Raw genomic sequence first — 23,140 nt, forward strand, 5'->3', positions numbered from 1 at the left:
ATGTTCTTAAAATATCTCTGCAAACAATGACATGCAAATCCTTGTACAGTCTTAAGAATTTTACAATGAAAACCAAACAAAAATATTTCCATGATGTAGACATCTTATTCTTATGAATGAGATTTCCTAGAATATCATACCATTGATTATATTTTTAATGTTGTGAATCAAACGACCCCTAGTGTTAATAGATAGAATTAAACATAGTAACAATCGATTGGGGTGATTAAATCAGTGGCATTTAGGCCAAACAGGTATCAAACACATATTAGACCAAGTGCCCTCCCCAATGACAGAAAATGAGTTGTATTTGCATGTAAATTGGCCATATAATCGACTTTCCTGTAAATTCATTTTACTAAGATGCACGTAAAATTATCAGGAGATATCAAATACATATTCATGTCGAACATGTATTAAACACATATTAGACTAACCCCCTTTCTCAATTATTACCATGCATATATAACCAACTTTTATATAAAATTATATGTACTTATAGAAAGATAAATAGCTACAAAATGCATAGGCATAAAATAATAGATGGAGAAAATTTGTTAATAAAATTGATTTTTTGGAAAGTTAATTTTGAATTGGCCACAAAATTTATTGATAAACTAGCTTTCTAAAGTCAATTTTAAATTGGATCATACGCATGTAATTCATGTATGAGTAATTCAGTATAATCGATTTTTTAAAAGTTAGTTGTCTTTTTTCTATTGAATGAAAAATTGATTTTTCTTTACCCAACGTTTGGAGAGATTTTAAATTTTGAATTGTATTAAATTTGAATAAGATATAATATAAAATTAATAAAAATTTATTCAAATATAAATCTAAGATTCGAAATTAATGCTTTCAAACATTTGATAAATATTGTGCAAACATTTGTGTTTTTTTGAATAAAAAGATAAAAATTATTTTCGTAAAAAACTCCACATCTCTGCATCTTCTCTCCCGCTCTTCATCGGTAGTAGCATTTTTTCTCTCCGTCCCTCTCCCCTCCTCTCTCTGTGTACATTAGATGGAGGTCACTTCGTTCTCAACAACCTCAAGGCGATACTGCAATTCTTTCTCAGCAGGTCTCTCTTCCTCTCTCTTCGTGTTTGGGTTTCAATTCATATTCATGATTCATGATGCAGGGGCGGGGGTGGGGAGTTGGGTTTGATTCTCACGATGAAGGCTATACCACTTCGATTTTCAGTTTAATAGGTCCTTTAAATAGAACGTAGATTCTTTTGATGCAATCATTTGCTTCAATTGCTGTCCCTCTTCGTATAGTGTGGTGGGCTTCCATTGCTTTCTGCTTTCTATGCAAATTGCGAATTTCACTTATAGAATGAGCTTGATTCTGGTACATTTTTCCTTGTTAAACCTCAGGTTTTAATCTTCGCTATACTTTTTAAAATTCTTCATGAGCATTATCTTTGCACAGTCCATTGTTTTGGACATTTTGTGTAAGTGTTTGCACTATCTTAATAAACAAAAATAATCATTTCAAGCGAAAAAAAAAAAAAGGAAAGAAAAGAAGTATAAGTATAATCGAATCAATTCCCTTGATTAATCTCTTGTTTTGAGGCTTGCTATGGTTTATTGGACTTTTGATGTTAATGTTTGTCAGTATATAATAAATGTTCTTATTTTTTGCAGAGACATTGCTGCATAGGAAGACAGGGAAACTTAGGTGGCATAAATGTTCTGTGCTGGCATTCCCATGTAAAAGAACTGCACAAGCCTTCTTGGGTCGAGCTGAATCTTATGTTCCGAAGGAAAATTCTTTGCAGGTTCAAATTTTAATGCTAGCGTTCTATATATTGTCCTCTTAATCTTGTGGTGTCTCTATCTTTGGAAAATTTAACTTTTTTGTATGGCTATTCAAGATTTGAAGGATGTCTTTGATTTAATTTGTGCTATTTTAGGTTCTATGCAGTCAAAGGAAAGAAGTTCCCAGGTTAGAGGGCAGGTATGTAATCTTCTCAAGGATTAGGGGAAAAAAAATATAAAATGCATTGTGCTGTGGGACGTCTTTTTGCTCTATTGATGAACATATTTTCTTTATTGTTGATAATTGAATTTATGCTTTAACTTTGGTTTGTTATTGCATTATGTTGTCTGGATGCTGTAATTGTCAATTCTGAGCAAAATGTTGAGTTCAGGTTTATATTGCAAAAAAATGGCTGATAGTTTTGAATGATTGAAAAATTAAAATTAAATTCTAAATATTTGGGATAAAGTTTATGCAATAAATGGCTGGTCATATTAGAAATATAACAAGAGAAATATTACGTAAATCTATAAGGAAAAGGCATACTTAGTAAAGAGAGTTGATGGTTGGATGAGGATATCCATAAGTAGTTAAAACATATGAGGCATGGTACTAATGTACAAATAGGAAAAAGTTTGAAAAAAAATATGAAGATGCTAGAAAGAAAACTTGAAAAAAAGATGTCAGTGAAGTGAAACACAAGGCATATATTAAGTTGCATACTGCACTGGGCACTAAGGGCATGATTGGTTTTTGGAATCTGGGATTTTTTTTTTTTAATATTTTTTTTATTTTGGTAGATAAAATGAGAAATTCATTAACAAAGATAGCGAATGTATAAAAGCTAGAGATCAAGATGTCCTCTAACTAATGAAAAAAGGTAACACTTACAAAAAGGCAGCTCTGGTCCCTTTGTAAATTAGTCAAAGAAACGACCCAAAACATCCCAGAAGCTAGCACACAAAAGGAAGCAAGAAAGGCTACTTGTTCCCATAACAAATAAGGGGTGTAACTTGATCTTTAAATGTCCTCATGCTCCTCTCCATCTACAAGGTCCAAACTCCAATGTATAGCATACAATGCACAATTCCGTAAAATTTTCTATCTCTTGCTTCTACTAAACCCTGAAAATTCCACATATGTAAAACCATCCTTTGCCTGAGGAGCCATCTGCACCTCACCCAGGAAGGAAACTTGCAATGAAGGAATAGATGCTTATTTTTCTCCTTAGAAGCCAAGAACGTCATAAAGATATCTAATGACTTGACTCAATCTCCTTTCATGTGACATGTTGTCAGTATTAATCCTGTTAATGTTAAGAGTTAAAGTCCAGGAAATGCCTTAATCTTGTAAAGAACCTTTGCCTTCCAAGTCACATTCTCTACAATAAATACAAAAAGAAAAGACATAGAAGAGAATATTCTAGTGCCATTCCCTTTCCAAATATGAGTATCACATCACAAATGAGGAATGAAGGAATCTTAAACCATGTTAACTGGGTTGCTCATCAACCCTGGCGACTGCAATCTGGATTGCAGATCGTCAAAAGTGGTGACCTACATTTTAAAACCATTTTCAAATAAAATCATACGGAAATATTCAGAAGTTTCAAGACAAATAGTAAGAAAAACAACAAATATTTGTTGAAGTTCGAGTTTGAGCTGTTCTTGAACCTTGAATATGGTAGAGGGTAGAGATGATAGATGTGAAATTGCTGCCACAAAGTTGTTGCTGCGAAGTTTGCGTCAGTGAGAGGAGAGCTCTGGCTTCTTGCTGCTGCAAATGGGGGGGGGGGGGGGGGGGGAGAGAGAGAGAGAGAATGGTGGAACCATAGAATAGAGAGATGGTAGATGTGAGACTGCTGCCATAAACTGTTGTTGTGAAGTGTACAACAGTGAGAAAAGAGAAAAGAGGGCTGCTAAGCCTGCTCGGTGAGAGAAGAAAGCTCTGGCTTCCTGCTGCTGCGGTGGGGGATGCAGTTGAACTTATGCAGAGAGAGAGAGAGAGAGAGAGCTATTTGAATGACTGAGCAATAATACCCATCTGCCTTTTTTGTGTGCGAACAAGTCATTGACATTCACCCCTAGAAACTGTAAATTTGTGATAGTGTACATTACTTGAGTACGGCTTACGATTATATTTTAATTTTTTTATATTGACTTATTTATTCAAAGAGTCCAACAACTTAGCCCCCTTTTGGAATGTCTTAAAAAATAGGCACTTATTATGAGAAGTACCTAAAATTAAGTACTTATGTTAATAATTAGTGTTTGGTTTACACTTAAATTAGGACTTATTTCAAAAAGTACTTTTCCAAACTTTTTTTTTAGGAAAATAAGTATTTTTTGAAAAAGTTTTTTTTTAAAGTACTGATAATAATTAATCTCATTCTACTTTTAGATAAGTGCTTTATCAACTTTTTCAAGTAAAGTACTTTTCTTTAAGTGGTTCCAAACGATCACAAATTTATTATTTGAAAAATTAACACATTAATTTAGATTAAAATAAATAAATTTATTAATTAATTGTTGTTACTTTATGGTTTATATAATTAATTGAGCTAGAATCATGGTGATGTTTTTGTTTTTAAATTTAATTTTTTATATATTCTATGAAATCTTAAGCAAACAATTCAAAAAAAAAAAAATAAAAATAAAAAACTGCTTGGATGATTAGTTACATATCTATTTAGTGAGGAGTTGGAGGATTAGTTTCCTGATCTTATGCAGGAAGTTCTAACTAGGCCAATTTTTGATCATTTTCTTGTTTAGTTGGAATCTAGAGAGGTTTAAGTCACGCCATATTCCTCTTAGGTTTGAGAACATTTGGATGGATCATCATTTCTTTCTGTCCTTTGCTAAGGAAACTTGGGGCGTTTGTTTTGTAGTAAGGAAGGAGGGATTTAAGTTGATAAAGACACTTAAGGGGGTAAAAGATGTTCTAAGAAGTGTAATTTATATTTTCTTGGGATTTTAGAGTGCAAAGGAGAGTATTTCGAGTGAGTTGAATGTTTTGGATAGAAAAGAGGAAGATGATGGTCTTTCAAAAGAGGAGGGTGCTGATAATGCATGTTTACAAAATGAGTTAGAGGATGTATTTCGAGCATATATGTTTACAAAATGAGTTAGAGGATGTATTTGGAGGAGGTCAGGATTTGTCGGCATAAAACTAAATTTAAATGGGTGAGGGAGAGCAATTGTAATTCAATTTTTTTTTCATAGAGTGTCTTATGGTAAATGAGATGTAATGATATCAGAGAAATGGAGTTGGGGGATGGGGAGGTGGTGAGTGACGTTAGGGTGATTACAAAAGTAACTAATTTTTTATTAATATTTATATTGAGGAAGATTTTGTGGGGCTAATGATCAATTCTAGTTCAAAATTTCAAATGACTTGGTTGGAGAGACCTTTTGAAGAGGAAGTTAGGGTAGTGGTGTTTAGTTTAGAGAGGGACGAGGCTTCGGGTCCAAATGAGCTTAACATAGGTTTTCTTCCAACAATGTGTGGATGCAGTGAGGGAGGATATAATGAGGGTCTTTCATGAGTTTCATGGGAATGAAAAATTGGGGAAAAAGTGTTAATTCTATCTTTATCAAATAACTGCCTAAGAAGAATAGGTCAACTACGGTGTTGGGATTTTACTCTATTTGTTTAGTGACTAGTGTCTATAATATCATTGCTAAGGTTGAATTCTATACTTAGTTGCACTATTTCTTTTGCCCATAGTGCTTTTGTGGGGGGTAAGGGCGTTGTGTTTAAATTGGATTCAAGAAGGCATATGATTGGGTTAGTAGGGAGTTTTTGGACAAGGTTTTAAGGAGGAAAGGGTTTGGAGTTGGGTGAAGGAAGAGTGTTTATCTAATGTGTATTTTTCAATGATTATCAGCTGAAAGCTTGGTTTAGGTCTTCGAAGGGAGTGAGACAAGGGGATCTTTGTCACTTTTTTTGTTTGTTTTTGTGGTGGATGTGTTGATTAGGATGATAGATAGGGTTGTGGATGAGGGGGTCATGAGAGGTCTTGAGGTGGTTGTTTCCCATTTGTGATGGCTTTGTAATTTTTGTAGATGATGATGAATCTTTTTGTAAATATTTTTTACTAATTTTGCAAATTTTGAGAGGATCTCTGATCATAGAATTAATTTGGGGAAGAGTGGAGTTGGGGCCACTAATCCTAGCTCAGATAGGATTTTGAATTTTACTTCCTTAGTTGGGTGGTGTCTTAGATTGGCCTTTGGCCTATTTAGATGTCCCTTTGAGAGGGAAGTGGTGATTTTTATTTGATCAAGGATAGGTGAGAGGAGGGATCATTTGGTTACTTGGGAGGTTGCGTGTGAGCCCAAGGAAGAGAGGGGTTTTAGCCTTGGTTGGTGTCTAAAAACAGTGCTCTGTTGTTGTCAACGTCGGATTCTGGTCTAGGATAAGTCGACAGATGGGAATGTTACATGCATGGCGATCTCCAAATAAGATAGTTAAATAGGGGTAGAATAGACTCGAGAAATCACAAAGATTGAAAATGTGGAGTTGCCACCTTTATTATTTTTTTATAGGGAAAAAAAAGGAAAAAATCCTAAAAAGGTCTACAGTCTAGAGAAAATGTGTCCGGGAGTACATTTGTGTAGGGAAGGTGGTAGACCAACCAATCTAAGGGAGATTAGCTGTCTAGCACCCTACAACACCCATTTGAAGAATGATTACTGCTATGTGTAAGTGTGTCCTAATTAAGAAATAAAAAGGAATAAAAATGAAGGAAGGAAAATCCCCTTTTGGGTCGTCCAAAGAAGAATCACTGTCCAAGAGTCCAAACAATAGGGTTAAAAGCCCTGAACTACTCTTGTTTGAAAAGGGGAATTGACCTTAGAATATCCTAAGTATTTTAAAAAATAGAAGAGAAGATGGAAAAGTTTTGATTGATAATTCAAAGATGACTCTTTCATTTGGAATTATGATTTAAAAAATTCAACATCAAAATGTCTAATTTCAATTAAGGACTGGATGATGTGAGTGAAGCTTTTGGTTCGAATTTTAAGTAAATGATTGATTTTAAAGAAATTAATGTTGATGGAGTAGAGAATTTCTTGATTGACACTAAGCTTTAATAAAGATTTGGAATAAATCAATCATTAATGAAGAGTTGAGAATCCCAGATTGACTATCAAGGTTTAATGCTTGAGATAAGGTCAACTTATGATGGAGAATTTTGAAAATTCTTGATTGATCATAAGGGTTTTAATGCAAAATTGGGGTCAACCCTTGATGGAAAGTTTGAAAGTCCCTGACTAGAGATCAGGGTTTTAATTGAAAGATAGAGTCAACCCTCGATTGAGGATTTAAAAAATCCACAATTGAAAATCAGAGTTTTAATGCGAAGATTTAGTCAACCCTTTAATCGAAAGCTTGGGAATCTTGGATGTGTAAATTATTCTGATTGGATTGGGTATCCTTAATTAAGGCAATCATCATTTATGAAAAAGATTTGAAATTTTGAAAAAGGAAAGTTTTCATTTTGACAAAAAGGGGAGGTCTTTTGAAAAACTGCTAAATTTATCACTGACCATTAAAGGAAAGGTTGTGAAATTTTGAAAAAGGAAAAGTTTCAAATTTGATAAAACAGAAGGTTTTTGAAAATACTTCTAAATTCATCACCGGCCATTAAAGGAAATAATTTTAAATTTTGAAAAGGGAAAGTTTCAACTTTAATAAAAGAGAAGCTTTTGAAAGAACTGCTAAATTCATCACTAGCCTTTAAGGGAAGGAGTTTGAAATTTTGAAAAAGAAAAGTTTCAACTTTGATGAAAAGGAAGGTTTTTGAAAAAAACTTCTAAATTCATCACCGGCCTTTAAAGGAAAGGATTTTGAAAGGGGTTTTGAGAGAAAGAACATTTTCCCTTTGGAAGAAGAAGATTCCAAATTTATTCCTAGCTTCAATCCCATGGTGCAAGCGTCGACTTTGTTCATCCATACGGGTTTAATGGATAGCATTTGTCCCCTGCCTAGGGTTAAGAAAGGGGAGAATACCATACGGTGAAACCCCCTTTGCCATCCCATCATTAGCCAGGTTGAAAGGCTTAGAACAAATTTGGAGACTGACAAAAAACGTGCTAGCACTAAAACGAGCTTGACAACATATACTCTTAAAGTGATCCTTAATAACAAGCAAGCACAAGCAATCTAAAGATTATTAATGAACACTAGAGCTTCATAGCAGTGCAAGAACAACTTTAAACTCATTATTGAAACAAATCTTCAATTTTTTTCCATAAGTTCTCATCAACAAAGCAAATTACATTCCATCCCCTGAGAGCCTTTAAAGACACATTTCACGAAGTATGAAACAATTGGTATTCATTGCATTTATGTAGGTTCCCATATTATTCCACAAAAGCTACAACCATTCTTTATTCACCTACCTTTTATTCATTCGAGAAGTCATGTGAAGGATAACTTGTGCACACAAAGCATAAAGAAGTTCATTAAAACAACTAGGGCATAAAAATTGTGATCAAGCTAAAGAATCAAATTCTTTCATGCGTCTATTCAAAGCTAAGAAGGGAAAATTGATTTAATCAATTAAAGATAAAAAAATATTGCAGCCATGTGTGGTTTAAATCTAGAAAGGAGGAAAAAAAGAAAGACCATAACCATTGCTCCCCATCCTCCTTGCATCCCTAGCCAAACAAATCCAACCTATGCACCTTGCTGCCCCTGCTGTTGCTGCTGCTCGCAGCACCATTGTAGCCACCCAAAACAGCCATCAAGCAATACCCTAGCAACCCCCTTGGCTGCTGCTTTTAGCCCTAAGGCAGCCCCTAAAAGAAAGCCTAAAGCTGCTCTTTTTTGCTGCTATACAACCCTGAAAAAACCCTAACAAAACCCTAAAAGGCACAAACCAGCAGCTTCTTTTTGCTGCTGCTTACGGCCCCAAAGAAGCCCTTAAAAATGACAAGCAAGCAGCTCCTCCTTGCTGCTGCTCACAGACCAAACGAAAGCCTAAAAACCACAAGCAAGCAGCCTTTTTATGTTGCTGCCTACAGCCGGAACCCTAGCTACCTTCTAGTTACTGCTGCCAGCCGTTACAGTAGCCCTTGTTGCGATTTACAGCAGCTGCGCTTGCTGCCACAGCCCCCAAAAGCCTAGAAACCACAAGCAAGCAGCCTTTTTATGTTGCTGCCTACAGCCGAAACCCTAGCTACCTTCTAGTTACTGTTGCCAGCCCTTACAGTAGCCCCTGTTGCGATTTACAGCAGCTGCGCTTGCTGCCACAGCCCCCAAAAGCCCCATAAAACCCTAACTTTCTTCAGTAAAAGAAAAAGAATGGACCTTTAGCCTCTGCCAGCCCCCACTGCAGCCCATGCAGCAGCTATGCCTGCTGCCACAGCCCCAAAAAAACCCATAAAACCATAATCTTTGCAATAAGAGAAGAAGAAAGGAACCTTAGTATCCGTCAGCCCCTGCCCCTCATTGCTGCTATGGGTAGCCGTGGCCACTGAAAATTTATTTCCTTGATCTGAGCACACAAAGAAGTCAAAAGCCAAACAAGTTTCAAGAAAACAAAGAATTAAAACTTAAACATAAAAATCACTACTTTTGCATGGAGACTCATACCTTTTGAAGATGCAATCTTCTTCTTTTGTGTGCTTTCTTCTCTTCTTTGAATACACTTTGTTGGTGTGCAGCCCTAGCCCTTCTCTCCTTCTTATTTCTTTCTTCTCTCACTCCCTCCATTTTCTTTTTCCTATGCCGAACCTTCCCCCCCCCCCCCCTTTTTTTTTTGAATGTGGCCGTGCTCCCTCCTCTCTTTTTCTTTCTTATCCCTAAACCCTAATCTCCCTCTCTAGCTTTGTAGAAATTCCGATTGCCTTGGAGTGATTTAGGGGATATTTATGCAGAGAATTGTCTATTATTGAGAGATTATTTTAGGAGATTGTTTCCATCTTTAGCATACCCGGTTGTATTGTAAGTATAATGTGTCGGCTTGTACAAATTTTTCATTCAAGAAATATGATAAACCTATTTTGATTTCATGGTATCAGAGCTAGGGTTTCTATGATCCTAGTTAATGATGGCAGAAGGAGCCGTCAACAGCAGAGGGTCGAGCACCTTTGAAGTTCTCAATGGCGAGACTGAAGCCACCTCCACCTTGAATTTGAATGGGCTAGATAGCTCGTCTTTCCCACTCTCGGTGGAGAGACTGAACGAAAAGAATTTCCGTGAATGGGCTCAATCAATCAAACTCGTGATTGACGGCAAAAGAAAGTTAGGCTACCTTACTGGTGAGAAGAAGAAGCTTGCCTCAACTGACGCTGCGACTATGGAAAAGTGGAAGTCCGAGAACTCCATGGTGACTGTGTGGCTGGTGAACTTCATGAAACCTTCAATTGGCAAGACCTATCTATTCCTACCATTGGCGAAGGACGTCTAGGATGCTGTTTGAGAGACATACTCAGATGTTGAAAGCTATTCTCAAATCTTTTGAGATCAAAACTCGGCTATGGCAGATGCAGTAAGGAGAAAGAGAAGTCACAGACTACTATATGGAGATGACGAATCTCTGGCAAGAGCTCAACCCGAGCATTGAGGAAGAATGGGAATGCCCTGGAGACAATGCCTGATACAAGAAAAGACTAGAGAATGAACGAGTCTTCGAATTTTTGTCCGGACTCAATCGAGACTTGGACGAGGTGCGAGGGAGGATTCGGCCGACGTCCTCTGCCTTCAACTCAGGAAGTTTTCTTGGAGGTGAGACGAGAGGAGAACCGGCACAAAGTGATGTTGAAGGAGCCGATTCTAATCGGAAACAATGGGCCCGAAATGTCTGCCCTGATTTCAAGAGGATTTCCTGCTGGGACAAGCCAAAAAACGCAGAAAGGAAGACCCTGGTGTGAGCACTGCCGCAAGCTGGGCCACTCAAAAGATAATTGCTGGGAAATACATAGGAAGCCTGCAGATTCGAAGCTGAGATAGAATCCCAAAAATTGTGCCTACCAAGCTGCTAATGATAACCCAACCGAGAAACCACAAGGTGAGAAAAATAATAATTCCACTTCAAGTGGCGCATTCAATCCAGAATAGTTGGAGCAACTCTATAAAATGTTCTCTACCATTCAAGCATCGGGTCAGTCTTCCACACGTATTCCTTTTGGTTCTTTAGTCTACCGAGGTAATTTTTTGACAGCCTTAAATACCATCTCTCATTACAAATCACCATGGATAATTGATTCTGGTGCCTTTGATCATATGACCGATTCCTATCATTTGTTCTCATCCTATTCACCTTGTGCTGGAAATTTGAAAGTTAAAATTGCAGATGGATCACTCTCATCTGTTGTAGGCAAAGGGAGTATTCGAATCTCTGACTCTATAACTTTAGAATCTGTCCTATATGTCCATAGGCTGTCTTGCAATTTGTTATCCATTAGCCAGTTGACAAAAGATTCCAATTGCTCTGCTAAATTCGTTTCCTTTCACTGTGTTTTCCTGGACCTATCATCGGGGAAGACAATTGGCAGTGCTAAGGAGTGTGAGGGACTCTACTACTTTGAGGAGGCGAATATAAGTGAACAATGTCAAACTGCTATTTGTGATTTTGCATTTGTTTCTTGGGATAGTGAAATTTTGTTATGGCATTCTAGGATGAGTCATCCAAATTTTCAATACTTAAGACGTTTATTTCATTCCAATGTAATTCCTTTCCAAAATCCACATACAAACCATCTAGACCTTTTACTATGATTCGTAGTGATTTATGGGTCACACGAAATGGTGTGACACCCTGTTTTTTTTTTTTAAATAGTCATATACCTTTGATACCCTATTAATAATAAACCACACAACCCGAGCCCAAGGTGGGGAACCGAGGATCTACCTGTCCATATTCACATTCTAACTGTGCAGCGGAAAACATGATACACCTATACTTTATATACAATACCAGAGTTCTAAACTCCAAAAATATACATACAAACCCCCAAAACTAATCCATCAGATATCCCAAGGATTATACAAACATACTTCTAATTCCCCAAAATAAACACACATGCCCCGCACCATAGGGACAACATCTCCCCCTATCTCGGAGGTCGCTCTGCTTGACGTCCCGGATTTCATGAAATGTTTAAAATCTATAGAGTGAGACACCTCTCAGTAAGTGGGAATAAATTATTATCAGTGTGTGGCAAATGAGTTCTAGTGTATCATATCGGGTTCGTATATAAATATTAACTTAACTGAGAAATCATAGTAAATGTACTCATATCCATATATATATATATATACACATTTGCAGCCATACCCTTTTTTTTTGAAAATATAATCATATTCAATAAACATTTATGTGTACTAAATAACATATTTGTCAAAGTACCATTATATGAGTGTATCACGTCTGTAATGAGGAACCCATTCATATCACCGTTATGTAATAACCCCACATGACCGAGTTGTGCGGCCCAAAGGCTGGACTTAATCCTGGTTGACCTACCAGGTTAAGTCAAAATACCTCGTCTGTAGTACGATTGGCCCACCACAGCCTAGTCCGGACCTAGGGGCGGTCAACATCTCTTCGCAGGCTCAATTGACCTCCATTACCAACACGCTCCTTGAGCACTGTGGTTGCACTAACTTAATCACTAGCAATGGTACCGTGCTCTCATATCATTAACTAACCGGGTTCTCATTTTCATCACTCAATATACGTAATAATATATTTCCAAAAGCTTTCATCTTTCATAAACATGCTTAAGCTTATGAGTATCCATGTGCAAATAACACATCTCGTCTATAACTCATGGCTGTTTATCATATTTCATCATGTCTGTGTATATCTCATCATGTCTGTGTATATCACATTTCAACATTTCAATGAAATTCGCGTCTGTATATATCACATATCATCATGTCAGTGTAAAACGTATTTGTACATATCTCATATCAACATATTTGTTTTTATCTCAGCAAAAATCACGTCTCATCATTTAATATATTCACATATTCATTTTACAGTAATCAAAATCCTTTCTCATGCCACACAGTTTTTCAGTAAAATTTAATAGAATAATAATTATCTAGTAAAACATAGGATAGTTCCAAAACTATTATTTCTTATATGCCTGATAATTCAGAATATCATATATAATAGTTTCATATCATACTTTAATTTAATCAATTAATTTACAGAAATTCCTGACATAATTTAATTCCCCTTACCATATCCCAGGAGTGGTGCCTATGACAAATCCACTCCGGTTAAAATGTTGGTGGTCGAATTTGGAACCCAAGGGTACTTTCCATTCTTCGACCGGCGCACGTTTGACCGAAGAAATCGAGGAGAGAGGGAGAGCGTGGAGAGAGAGACAGAGAGACGGTGAGAGAGAGAGCAAATTGCGCTGGGGTGGGTGGGTTCTGGGATTTCAATTAGAATGAAATCCTGGATTCCTTTTACTTATATTAACATATATATTTTATTATATAATTATATTATATTATATTATATTAATATATTATTATATTATGTTATATTATATAATTAATTAATTAATTAAATTTTAATTTTAATTTTTTAAAATTTTATTTTTTTGGAATCACTACATTCTCCCCTCCTTATAAAAATTTCATCCTTGAAATTTGCTAACTTACATTTATCTCAACTTCCTCTAGGAACCACTGGAATGTTTATCCGATTCTAGAAATAGCCGGTGGCCACCCACATAGCGGTTCCGTCCCAAATTTATTAATAACCCTCATTTGTGGCGGAGGAATGCCGTGGTTACAATAGGGTCTCGAGAGATTACAATCAACCATATAATTAAAAGTTCTCCCAAAACCATTAATAACCTAAAACCAAAATACATTTTTATCATCCACTATCCTACACTACATAAGACAAAAGCCACAATCATTACCTACCTTTACTTGTCTAGCTCTAAGTCCCACTGAACAAGTGCAGGTATCTCTGACGCATCTTTTCCTCTAATCCCCACGAAGCCTCCTCAATTGCGTGGTTGCGCCAGAGTACTTTTACCAATGGGATCCTCTTCATGCGTAATTCCTGTTCCTTTGGGTCCAAATCTGAACTAGCACTTCCTCGTAAGACAGGGTATCTCCGAGTTCCAATAATTCATAACTGATCACGTGTGAAGGATCTGTGACGTATTTCCTCAACATAGCTACGTGGAATACGTCATGGATTCTGGTCAATGCAGGAGGTAACGCTAACCTATAGGCAACTGTACCAACTCTTCTCAAGATCTCAAATGATCCAATATACCTAGGGCTTAGCTTATCATTTTCCCCAAATCTCATAATCCCTTTCATTAGTGCCACTCTCAAGAACACGTGATCCCCTACTTCAAACTCTAGCTCTCGCCGACGAGTAAATGCATACTTTTCTGTTGACTTTGAGTTGCTCTGATTCTGTCTCTGATAAGCCTGACTTTATCATAAGTCTGTTGTACCAACTCTAGCTTGTAAACCTGTCTTTCACCAATTTCATCCCAGTACAATGGAGATTGGTACCTCCGACCATACAATGCTTCATATGGTGCCATCCCAATGCTAGCCTGGTAGCTGTTATTATAAGAAAATTCGACCAGTGACATGTACCGGATCCAACTACCACCAAAATCCAATACACAGGCCCACAGCATATCCTCCAGTATCTGTATGGTCCTCTTTGTCTGTCCATCGGTCTGAGGGTGAAATGCTGTACTAAATGTTAGCTAAGACCCTATAGCCCTCTGCAAACTCCTCCAAAATTGTGACGTAAACCGTGGGTCTTGGTCAGAGATGATGGACAGAGGCACTCCATGCAATCTCACTATCTCCTGTATGTACAGCTCTGCCAACCTACTCATGGAGTAGCTAACTTTGATGGGAAGAAAGTGGGCAGTCTTCATCAACCGGTCTACGACTACTCAGATGGCATCCTGTCCATGAAGTGCTGACAGCAATCCTGTGACGAAATCCATAGAGATATGCTTCCACTTCCATTTGGGAATATGAAGTGGTTGCAACGTTCTTGCCGGTCTCTGATGCTTAGCTTTCACCTGCTGGCATGTCAAATACTACTCTACATATGTAGCAATTTCTTTCTTCATATTGCCCACCAAACCCGTAGATTTCTGTACATCTTAGTGCTTCTAGGGTGCACTGTATAAAGGGATCGATGTGCTTCCTCCAGGATAATTCTTTTGATCTCAGCATTAGCAGGTATGCAAAGTCTGGTACGGAACCTCAAAACTCCATCCTTTGAGATATTAAACTCTGCTCCCTGACCATTCTGCACTTTATCCATAATCTTTAATAATTCCGCATCTTTCATCTGGGTAGCTTGAATTTTTTCCTGTAAGGTGGGCTGAAGTACCAGATTAGCAATGAGGGCTTGGTGATTTTCCTCTACCAACTTCACACCAAGTCTTTCCAAATCCATCTGGATCATATGCTGAGTCACCACTGCTGATACTGATTAACCCCCTGATTTCCGACTCAAGGCATTAACTACCACATTAGCTTTTCCTGGGTGCTAACTGATGGTGCAGTCATAATCTTTAATTAACTCTAACCACCTCCTCTGCCTTATATTTAACTCTTTCTGTGTGAAGAAGTATTTCAAACTTTTGTGGTCTTTGAAGATCTCACACCTACTCCCATACAAATAATGTCTCTAAGTCCTTAAGGCATAAACCATTGCTGCTAACTCTAGATCATGGGTAGAGTAATTCTTTTCATATTTTTTAAGCTGTTGTGATGCATAAGCTACAACTTTCCCCTGCTGCATCAGCACACATCCGAGTCCTTTGTGTGACGCATCACTGTAGATTACAAAACCCTCTTCTCCCGAAGGAATCATTAAAATCAGTGCAGTGATGAGTCGCTGCTTTAACTCTTGAAAGCTCTGTTCACACTCATCTGTCCATTTAAACTTCACATTCTTCCTGGTGAATTTTGTTAACAACTACATATCTTATTAATAGAATGCCTAGTCAGGTTCTTTCTTTTGTCACTCTCAAAAAATTCCAAGAATGTTTTCCCAACTCTCGGCTCAACTCCAATCTCTCCTTAAAATTTTTTGGGTGTATTGCATTTGTACATGTTCATGCTCATAATAGGGATAAATTGGAACCTCGCGCCATTAAGTGCGTTTTTATTGGTTACTCACCTACTCAGAAAAACTACAAATGTTATGATCCCGTCACTAAAAAATTGTTTGTTAGCCTTGATGTCACGTTCTTTGAAACAACTCTTTACTTCCGAAAGCCCTCTCTTCAGGGGGAGAATTGGAGTGAAGATCGGTTCTTTGATTTCTCTGTTGATGAATCGTGTGCCATACACTGAGTCTGTCAACACCACTGTCATTACACCATTTGCTGATCTGTCATGTACAAAAGATTACTTAAACTCAGGGGGAGACGCAGAAAAACAAAATAACAAGGAGATACTTTGTTGGCCTAACAAGGTTTTCATATCTTGTTTTGATGGTAACAAATAAAGGATGGTTTAACTAATTTGTGTTCAAGTGATGAGATTTTAGGAACTCTAAAATGACAAGTTCAAAAAGATCAAGAAAGAGTGACCAAAGATCACCAAGTGCTTAAAGTCATACTATATTTACAAAGTGATCAAGTGGAAGCTCAAGGAGACTCAAGATAGTTAAAGCAAATACAACTCAAAGAATGATCAAATTCAGGGAAAAAGATTCAGGAAGACTTCAAAGATCAAAAGAGTTTTTAAGTTTTAGGAAGCTTTATGTACTTCAGGCGCCTGACCCTGTTTTCAACAGAAAAAATAAAACAGTGGGTTGAAGGCTCAGGCGACTGAACCTATAGTTCAGGCGACCGAACCTCGATAACGGCCATATTTTTTAAATGTTTTGATTTCAAATTTAAATTACTTGCGCTCCAAACTTTCTAAAAACTTGGGGGACACTCCAAGTAATCTTGGGCATCACGAATTTGTCTCTACTAAGCCTATAAATACATGGTTTATGAAATCAAAATTTAATCAAGAATTGAAAAACATCTCTCAAAGCTCGCTTGCTCTCAAAGCTTTCTTGGCTATTGAATTGCTGTCAACTGAGATTATTCTGAGTTACTGATTTCTTCTCTGAGCAAAAGTGCTGAGTTCTTGACTCTTATCAAGAGAAGAATACTGGTGATATAATTCTTGAGCTTCATTCTTCATTCTTTTAATATTTTGATTGAAGTATATTAGTGATGTCATATTGTACTAACTAGCTCTATCTGAGAGCATTCTTTGTACACACATATTTGATCTTCTTCTTGTAGTTTTTGACGGTTCAAGGTTGTTTGGATCGTTGGACCAAGCGCGGGGTATCACTTGGAGAGGGGGCTCTACCCTTAAGGAGACTTGTAACGGTTTGTTCCGCTCAGAAAGGAACGATATTGTGGAAACCTTAGGTGGTATTGGCCTAAGGCGATGACGTAGGCTGGGGATAAGCCAAACTTCGTAAAAATATCAGTCTCACTCTCAACCTTTCTCTTTATTTTCTGCATTTATAAATTGTGTGGTGTGTATTCAAAGTGCCGGAAGCCAAAACCGAGATTGAGAAGACTTTTGACTTGAGAAAGTACGTTGATCTTTGCGGAAACCTTAAAGGGAGTACGTTGATCGTTTGCGGAAATCTTAGTTGAATGAAAGCAAACAAATTTCATTCTTAATAGGGCTTGAATCAAATATCCATAGGGCTATAACCACACTCTGCTTTGAGTGTTTGGCATCAACAAAAAGTGCTGCAACTTGTTTATTGTGTTTGTTTGGATTATTTGTTTGTTTTTTGCTTGTGTTGAGATTCAGTGTGGTTTGTGGATTGGTTAGACACCTAAGCATTATTGTGTGATTGATAAATTAACAAAAAGGTTGTGAATTCATAAATAATTTATAAAGAAAATTTTAATGACCCAATTCACCCTCCTCTTGGGACTACGCCTTAACTTTCATACTTGTTTACTCAAAGAAGCCAAAATCAAAGAACAGGGAGAATCTCATACCTGAGGCACCAAGAGAGTTGGAATCGGTGATAGCTCCAAGCAACCATGAGTCCACGCCCAATCCCGATTAGGTAATAGATCCAAATGACCATGAGCTTCCTTTTGATAAGTCTACACCTGATGACATCAATTTACCCATTGCTCTCAGAAAACAAACTAGGTCATGTACTCCCCATCCCATTTCAAAATTCACGTCTTATAAAACTGTGTCTACAGGGTGTCGTGCTTTTACCTCTAACCTTGATAGGATAAAAATTACAAAGAATATCCAGGAAGCCTTGGAGATTCCTGAATGGAGGGAAGCCTTCATGGTGGACATGTGGGCCCTGGAAAAGAATGGAACTTGGGATGTTATGAATTTTCTGAGAGGGAAGAAGCCAGTAGGCTGCAAATTGGTCTTCACGGTGAAATATAGAGCTGATGGGACAGTTGAACAGTATAAAGTCCATCTTGTTGCAAAAGGGTTTACACAGACCTATAACATTGATTACACGAAGACGTTTGCTCCAGTGGCAAAATTGAATATAGTTTGGGTTCTCCTGTCCTTGGTAGCCAACTTGGATTGGCCACTTCAGCAACTTGACATTAAGAATGCATTTCTAATTGGCGAGTTAGAAGAAGAAGTCTACATGACAATACCACTAGGTTTCAGTAAGAAAGGTGAAGAAAACAGAGAATGTAAACTCAAGAAATTCCTGTATGGACTCAAGCAATCTCCTAGAGCATGGTTCGAAAGATTTGCGAAGGTGATAAAGAACCAAGGATACCGACAAGGGCAATTAGATCACACAATGTTTTTCCAACAATTTAAAAGTGGGAAGAAAACAATTCTGATTGTTTATGTTGATGATATAATCCTAACTAGAGATGAGACAAAGGAGATAGAAAGATTGAAGAAAGTCCTAGCTGCTGAGTTTGAAGTTAAAGACCTAGGACAAATGTGGTACTTCTTGGGAATGGAAGTTGCTAGATCGAAAAAGGGTATCGGTGTCTCTTAGCAAAAGTATATCCTTGATCTCCTAATCGAAACTGGCATGCTTGGATGCAAACCTAGTGAAACCTCCATTGAAGCAGTAAAGAGAGTTGAAGACTGCGGAATATCGGTTGAAAAGGATAGGTATCAGAGATTGGTTGGTAAACTAATCTATCTATCAAATACCAGACCAGACATCACATTTGCAGTAAGTGTGGTAAGCCAACACATGCATTCACCAAAGGAGACTCACCTAGAGGCTGTGTACAAGATTCTCAGGTATCTTAAGGGTTCTCTGGGCAAAGGACTCTTCTTCAAGAAGTGTGAAAACAAGGAAGTAGAAGTTTTCACAGATGTTGATTGGGCAGGATCAGTGAAAGATAGAAGGTCTACCACCGGATATTGCACCTTTGTATAGGGAAATTTGGTGATTTGGAGGTGTGAAAAGCAGAATGTAGTGGCTCGAAGTAGTGTTGAAGCTGAGTTTAGGGCAGTTGCACAAGGGATATGTGAAGGACTGTGGTTACAAAAACTTTTGGAAAAACTATAGATCACGGTGAAATTCCCTATCAAACTCTACTGTGATATCAAAGCAGTCATCAGTATCTCTCTCAATCTAGTTCAACATGACAAGACTAAGCATGTAGAAGTGGACCGACACTTTATTAAAGAAAAGGTTGAAGAAGGAACCATTTGTATGACTTATGTTCGCACCAAGGAACAAATAGTAGACATCTTTACCAAAGGGTTAGCCTAACAGAGTTTTGATGATTTCATCTGCAAGTTGGATATGATCAATATCTATGATCCAACTTGAGGGGGAGTGTAGAAATCCCGAGTGCCTTGGAGTGATTTAGGGGATATTTATGTAGAGAATTGTCTATTATTTAGAGAGATTACTATAGGAGATTGTTTCCATCTTTAGCATATCCAATTGTATTATAAGTATAATGTATCGGCTTGTACAAAATTTTCATTCAAGAAATACAGAAAAGCTATTCTAATTTCAAGCTTCTCTCTCTAGCTTACTCTCTCTTTATAGGCAAGGAGGAGGAGCTAGGGTTTTTTTTAAAAAACATAAAGGACAAGAGTATCCTTGGGGGGGGCAAGGTTAATTACAACCTTGTCCCTAGGGCTTAAACAACAAGCTCTTGGACCCCTTGTGGCCCAATTGAGCTTTCGAAGGCTGCAAGGAGCCTTCTTAAAACCTCAAGGAGGCACCTTGAGGCCCAAAGAGGTCCTATGAGCCCCAATTAAGCTTGATAAAGCTTACTGGCCCACGTAAGAAAATCACTGGGACAAAATGGGCATCAACACTTGTGAAAATGGTCATGGCTGTTTCCTTTAGAGGTAAACTCCCTTTGGCACTAAGTTATATTGAGTAATTTCGGCTTGCAAGTGAATGGATGTGATGCTAACATGGGTTTTAGATGTTTTTTTGAGAGTCCTTCAAGGTTCATTTTGCTGGTTGGCCTCTCCTTTATTCCTTCCACAAAGTTTAAATTGGAAAGAGGTAAACATATTCGCTTTTGGAAGGACATTTGGGTGTGGGATTTTGCTTTGTTGTGTTCCTTTGCATGTTAATGTCACCTTCCTTCTCTCTATAATGATGTTATTCCTTTTTAAGTCTAGATGGTGACTCCTTTCACTGGGATTTTCATTTTAGAATGGATATGAATGAAAATGAGTTGGAGGAGCTTTCCTATTTGGTTATCGTGTTGGAGGGTTATCATATATCTAGTAGTAGTGATGTTAGGATGTGATTTTTGGATTCTTTGGGTGGTTATTTGTGTAAGTATTCTTTTTTTTTTTTTCACCATGTCAAGTCTAATGTGTCTTTCCCTCTTCTCAGTGCATATGGTAAGGTAAAGTCTCTTCTATGATAAAAGCATTTTTTTGGTTGGTGGCTTGCAATGGTGTTAACACTAACAATATTCAGAGTAGGAGCCCTTCTAAGGGCTTTGTCTCTAGTTGTGTGCTTTTTGATTGGTAGCCAGTTTGGACAGCATTCCACATTTGTTGTTTTGCATTGTTCATTTGCTTGGGGTCTATGGAATAGATTATTTGGAGTATTTGGTGACATCGGCGGAGGAGCTTTTGAGTGTCTCTTTTGTAGGTTTTGGGAAGGGGGAAGATGCTGTGAGGTTTTGGAGGTTTGCTCTTCTTTCTCTTCTTTTGGAGGTGGGGTGGGGTCAGGGGTGAGGCCTGCTTAGGAGTGGAATGCTTGTATCTCTTTTTTGGAAAAGAGTGTCTTTATCTTCAATTTGGGGTAGGGTTTGGTATTTGACATCTATTTGCACAGGTTGTTTCAAAGGCTATTATTTTGCGGATGACAATTATGATTGGAAGGCTTTATTGAGTTGATCGGTTTTTATTCTTTTATTTTCACTTTCAGTTTGAGGACTTCTTGTTTTCTCTGTTGTATTTTATTCTCCTTGCTATTCTAATAAAGATTTTACATTTTACCAAAAAAAGTGCAAATAAATTAGTTAATTTTAAAAAACACAGAAAAAATTAAGAAAACTATAAGTAAATTTTTTTTTTTGTAAAAAAACATGAAAAATAATTTTAAAACTACTTGTTCACCATTCTAAGAATACTATCTTGAATCCATGAAGTAAATATTACCATTATAACACTACAAAATTAAAGTTATTTTCATTATTTTGGAAAGGTTGATTTTCATTTAGAGATCAACTCATAGTAGGACATTCCTTTCCTATAAAGACATGGTTAAATATTCTAGGCAAATCAAACTTTAGATTCACACACTCAAGATGCGTAAGCCTTAACTGAAAATCCGCAAAAGGCATGACCTTTGTACAAAAGTGTAAGCTTTGGTGCAGAATGCATTGGCCTTTTTGAAATTTTGTATTTTGGACTGTTTCATTGTGTTTGGACCAAGCATGCCTTGTCTTGAGGCGAACCTAATGGCTGGACCAAGCATGCCTTGAGTGATGAGCTCCTTAGTTACGCTTAATAATGTTGTGCCGAAGGGAGCTTGTGTTTAAAGAAACCTTTGCAACCATTTTCCCCTAAGAGAAATTTTTTTAAACCCTAAATTGCCAAGTCCTAAACCCCCTTTTTTAAATAAAGAAAGAAGATATATTGAGAGAGAAGGAGTTACAATCAAAAGAGGACAAGAAAGGACTTGACGGCACTCCAACTTTTAGGGTATGTTCCTTGGATAGAGCCTAACTATTACTACTAGTATTTGATGGTTCTCCAATTTGAGTTGAGGTTGCAAGGAAGGTGTTGGCAACACTTTGAATTTCAGAGGATTATAAAAAGGTACTTTGTAGCATTTCAACAGTCCAACCTTCAAGTAATGTTGCTTTAGGTCAAGTATCGTGTTGAGAAAGGTTCATGATCTGTTGTAGTAGTAGTAGTAGTAGTAATTGTAATAGTATAAGTTAATTTACATTTGCACCCCTGATCTCATGTTGTGCATGCAGCCTTTACATGCATGCTTGATCAAATGGCATGTGGTACAACTTTCCAATGGATTACAGTTGAGTAGGTCATGCTCTCTATAACTTGCCTTATAATCGAGTGTACGGACTAAGAACTATAAAAAATTATAAGTAAAAATATTGAGAAAGATCTAACATTACTCATGATATTGGGTTTGGCTAGCCAAGAATTGGCCCCTTTAGCTAACTCAAACATGCCTTTTCCGTTGAATGTCCAATTCACCATCAAGATGTGAGTCATTAACTTCTTATCCACTTTACACATGCACCCTTTATTGTCATATTGAGCGTGCACTCTTTAGATGCATGGTTGGCCAAATGGTTGGGCTTGGAACAGATTAGAGGTTGGCAAGTCAAGAGCAATCCAACCTCTACCATAATTGATTGTAGTAAATGACTATGAGTGGAGAAGATTAAGAAAGATACAATAATGTTTGTGATGTTGGGTTTGGGTTACCTGAAGTTGGCTCTCTTCGCCATAGTTTTCAAACCCGAATTGGATTGGCCGGTTCGATTGGGTTCAACCATTACTGGTCACCAGGCTAGTTCGGTTAGCTATATAGAACTAGATTTGATACGAATTATTGTTGTCTTGGCCTATTTGGTCCAAACCAGGCGAAATCAATTTGAACTGGAGTTGAAGGCAAGTCAACCCGGCTCACTCTTTTAAAGACAAAAAAATGTGTTGAATTGTGATGGCCTTGGGAGTTGAACCCCAAGACCTCATCCATTCACTCCAAGCAAGTGCCACCCTTCCAACTCTTGATGTGTACATTTTTGGAATAAGATATACCCAACATAACTCACAAAGCACCTAAATACTTCAAATAATATTATTTTTGACTAAAAAATTATAAGTATTAAATTATTAATATAAATTTAAATAATATTTATTTATTAAAATAATAAAAAATGGTAAATTTTTATT

At 37.2% G+C, this 23,140-nt stretch overlaps 1 protein-coding gene across 6 annotated transcripts in view; it reads left to right on the forward strand.

Annotated features, from left to right (window-relative positions):
- The first annotated feature begins 860 nt into the window (after positions 1-860).
- LOC131155755 (ATP-dependent kinase-like protein notR') overlaps positions 861-23,140 on the forward strand; it is a 74,909-nt gene continuing 52,629 nt past the window's right edge. For 2 of the 6 annotated variants that reach the window (XM_058109135.1, XM_058109138.1), the window contains exons 1-3: positions 861-1,082; positions 1,651-1,784; positions 1,920-1,963. In XM_058109135.1, coding sequence (XP_057965118.1) covers positions 1,025-1,082; positions 1,651-1,784; positions 1,920-1,963 — 236 coding nt within the window. In that variant the 5' untranslated portion in view covers positions 861-1,024. The remainder of the gene's footprint in view (positions 1,083-1,650; positions 1,785-1,919; positions 1,964-23,140) is intronic. The other 4 variants (XM_058109134.1, XM_058109137.1, XM_058109136.1 and 1 more) reach the window with 2 other exon arrangements.

This window comes from Malania oleifera, chromosome 5 (genome assembly GCF_029873635.1).
Source record: "Malania oleifera isolate guangnan ecotype guangnan chromosome 5, ASM2987363v1, whole genome shotgun sequence".
Taxonomy (NCBI): Eukaryota; Viridiplantae; Streptophyta; class Magnoliopsida; order Santalales; family Ximeniaceae; genus Malania; species Malania oleifera.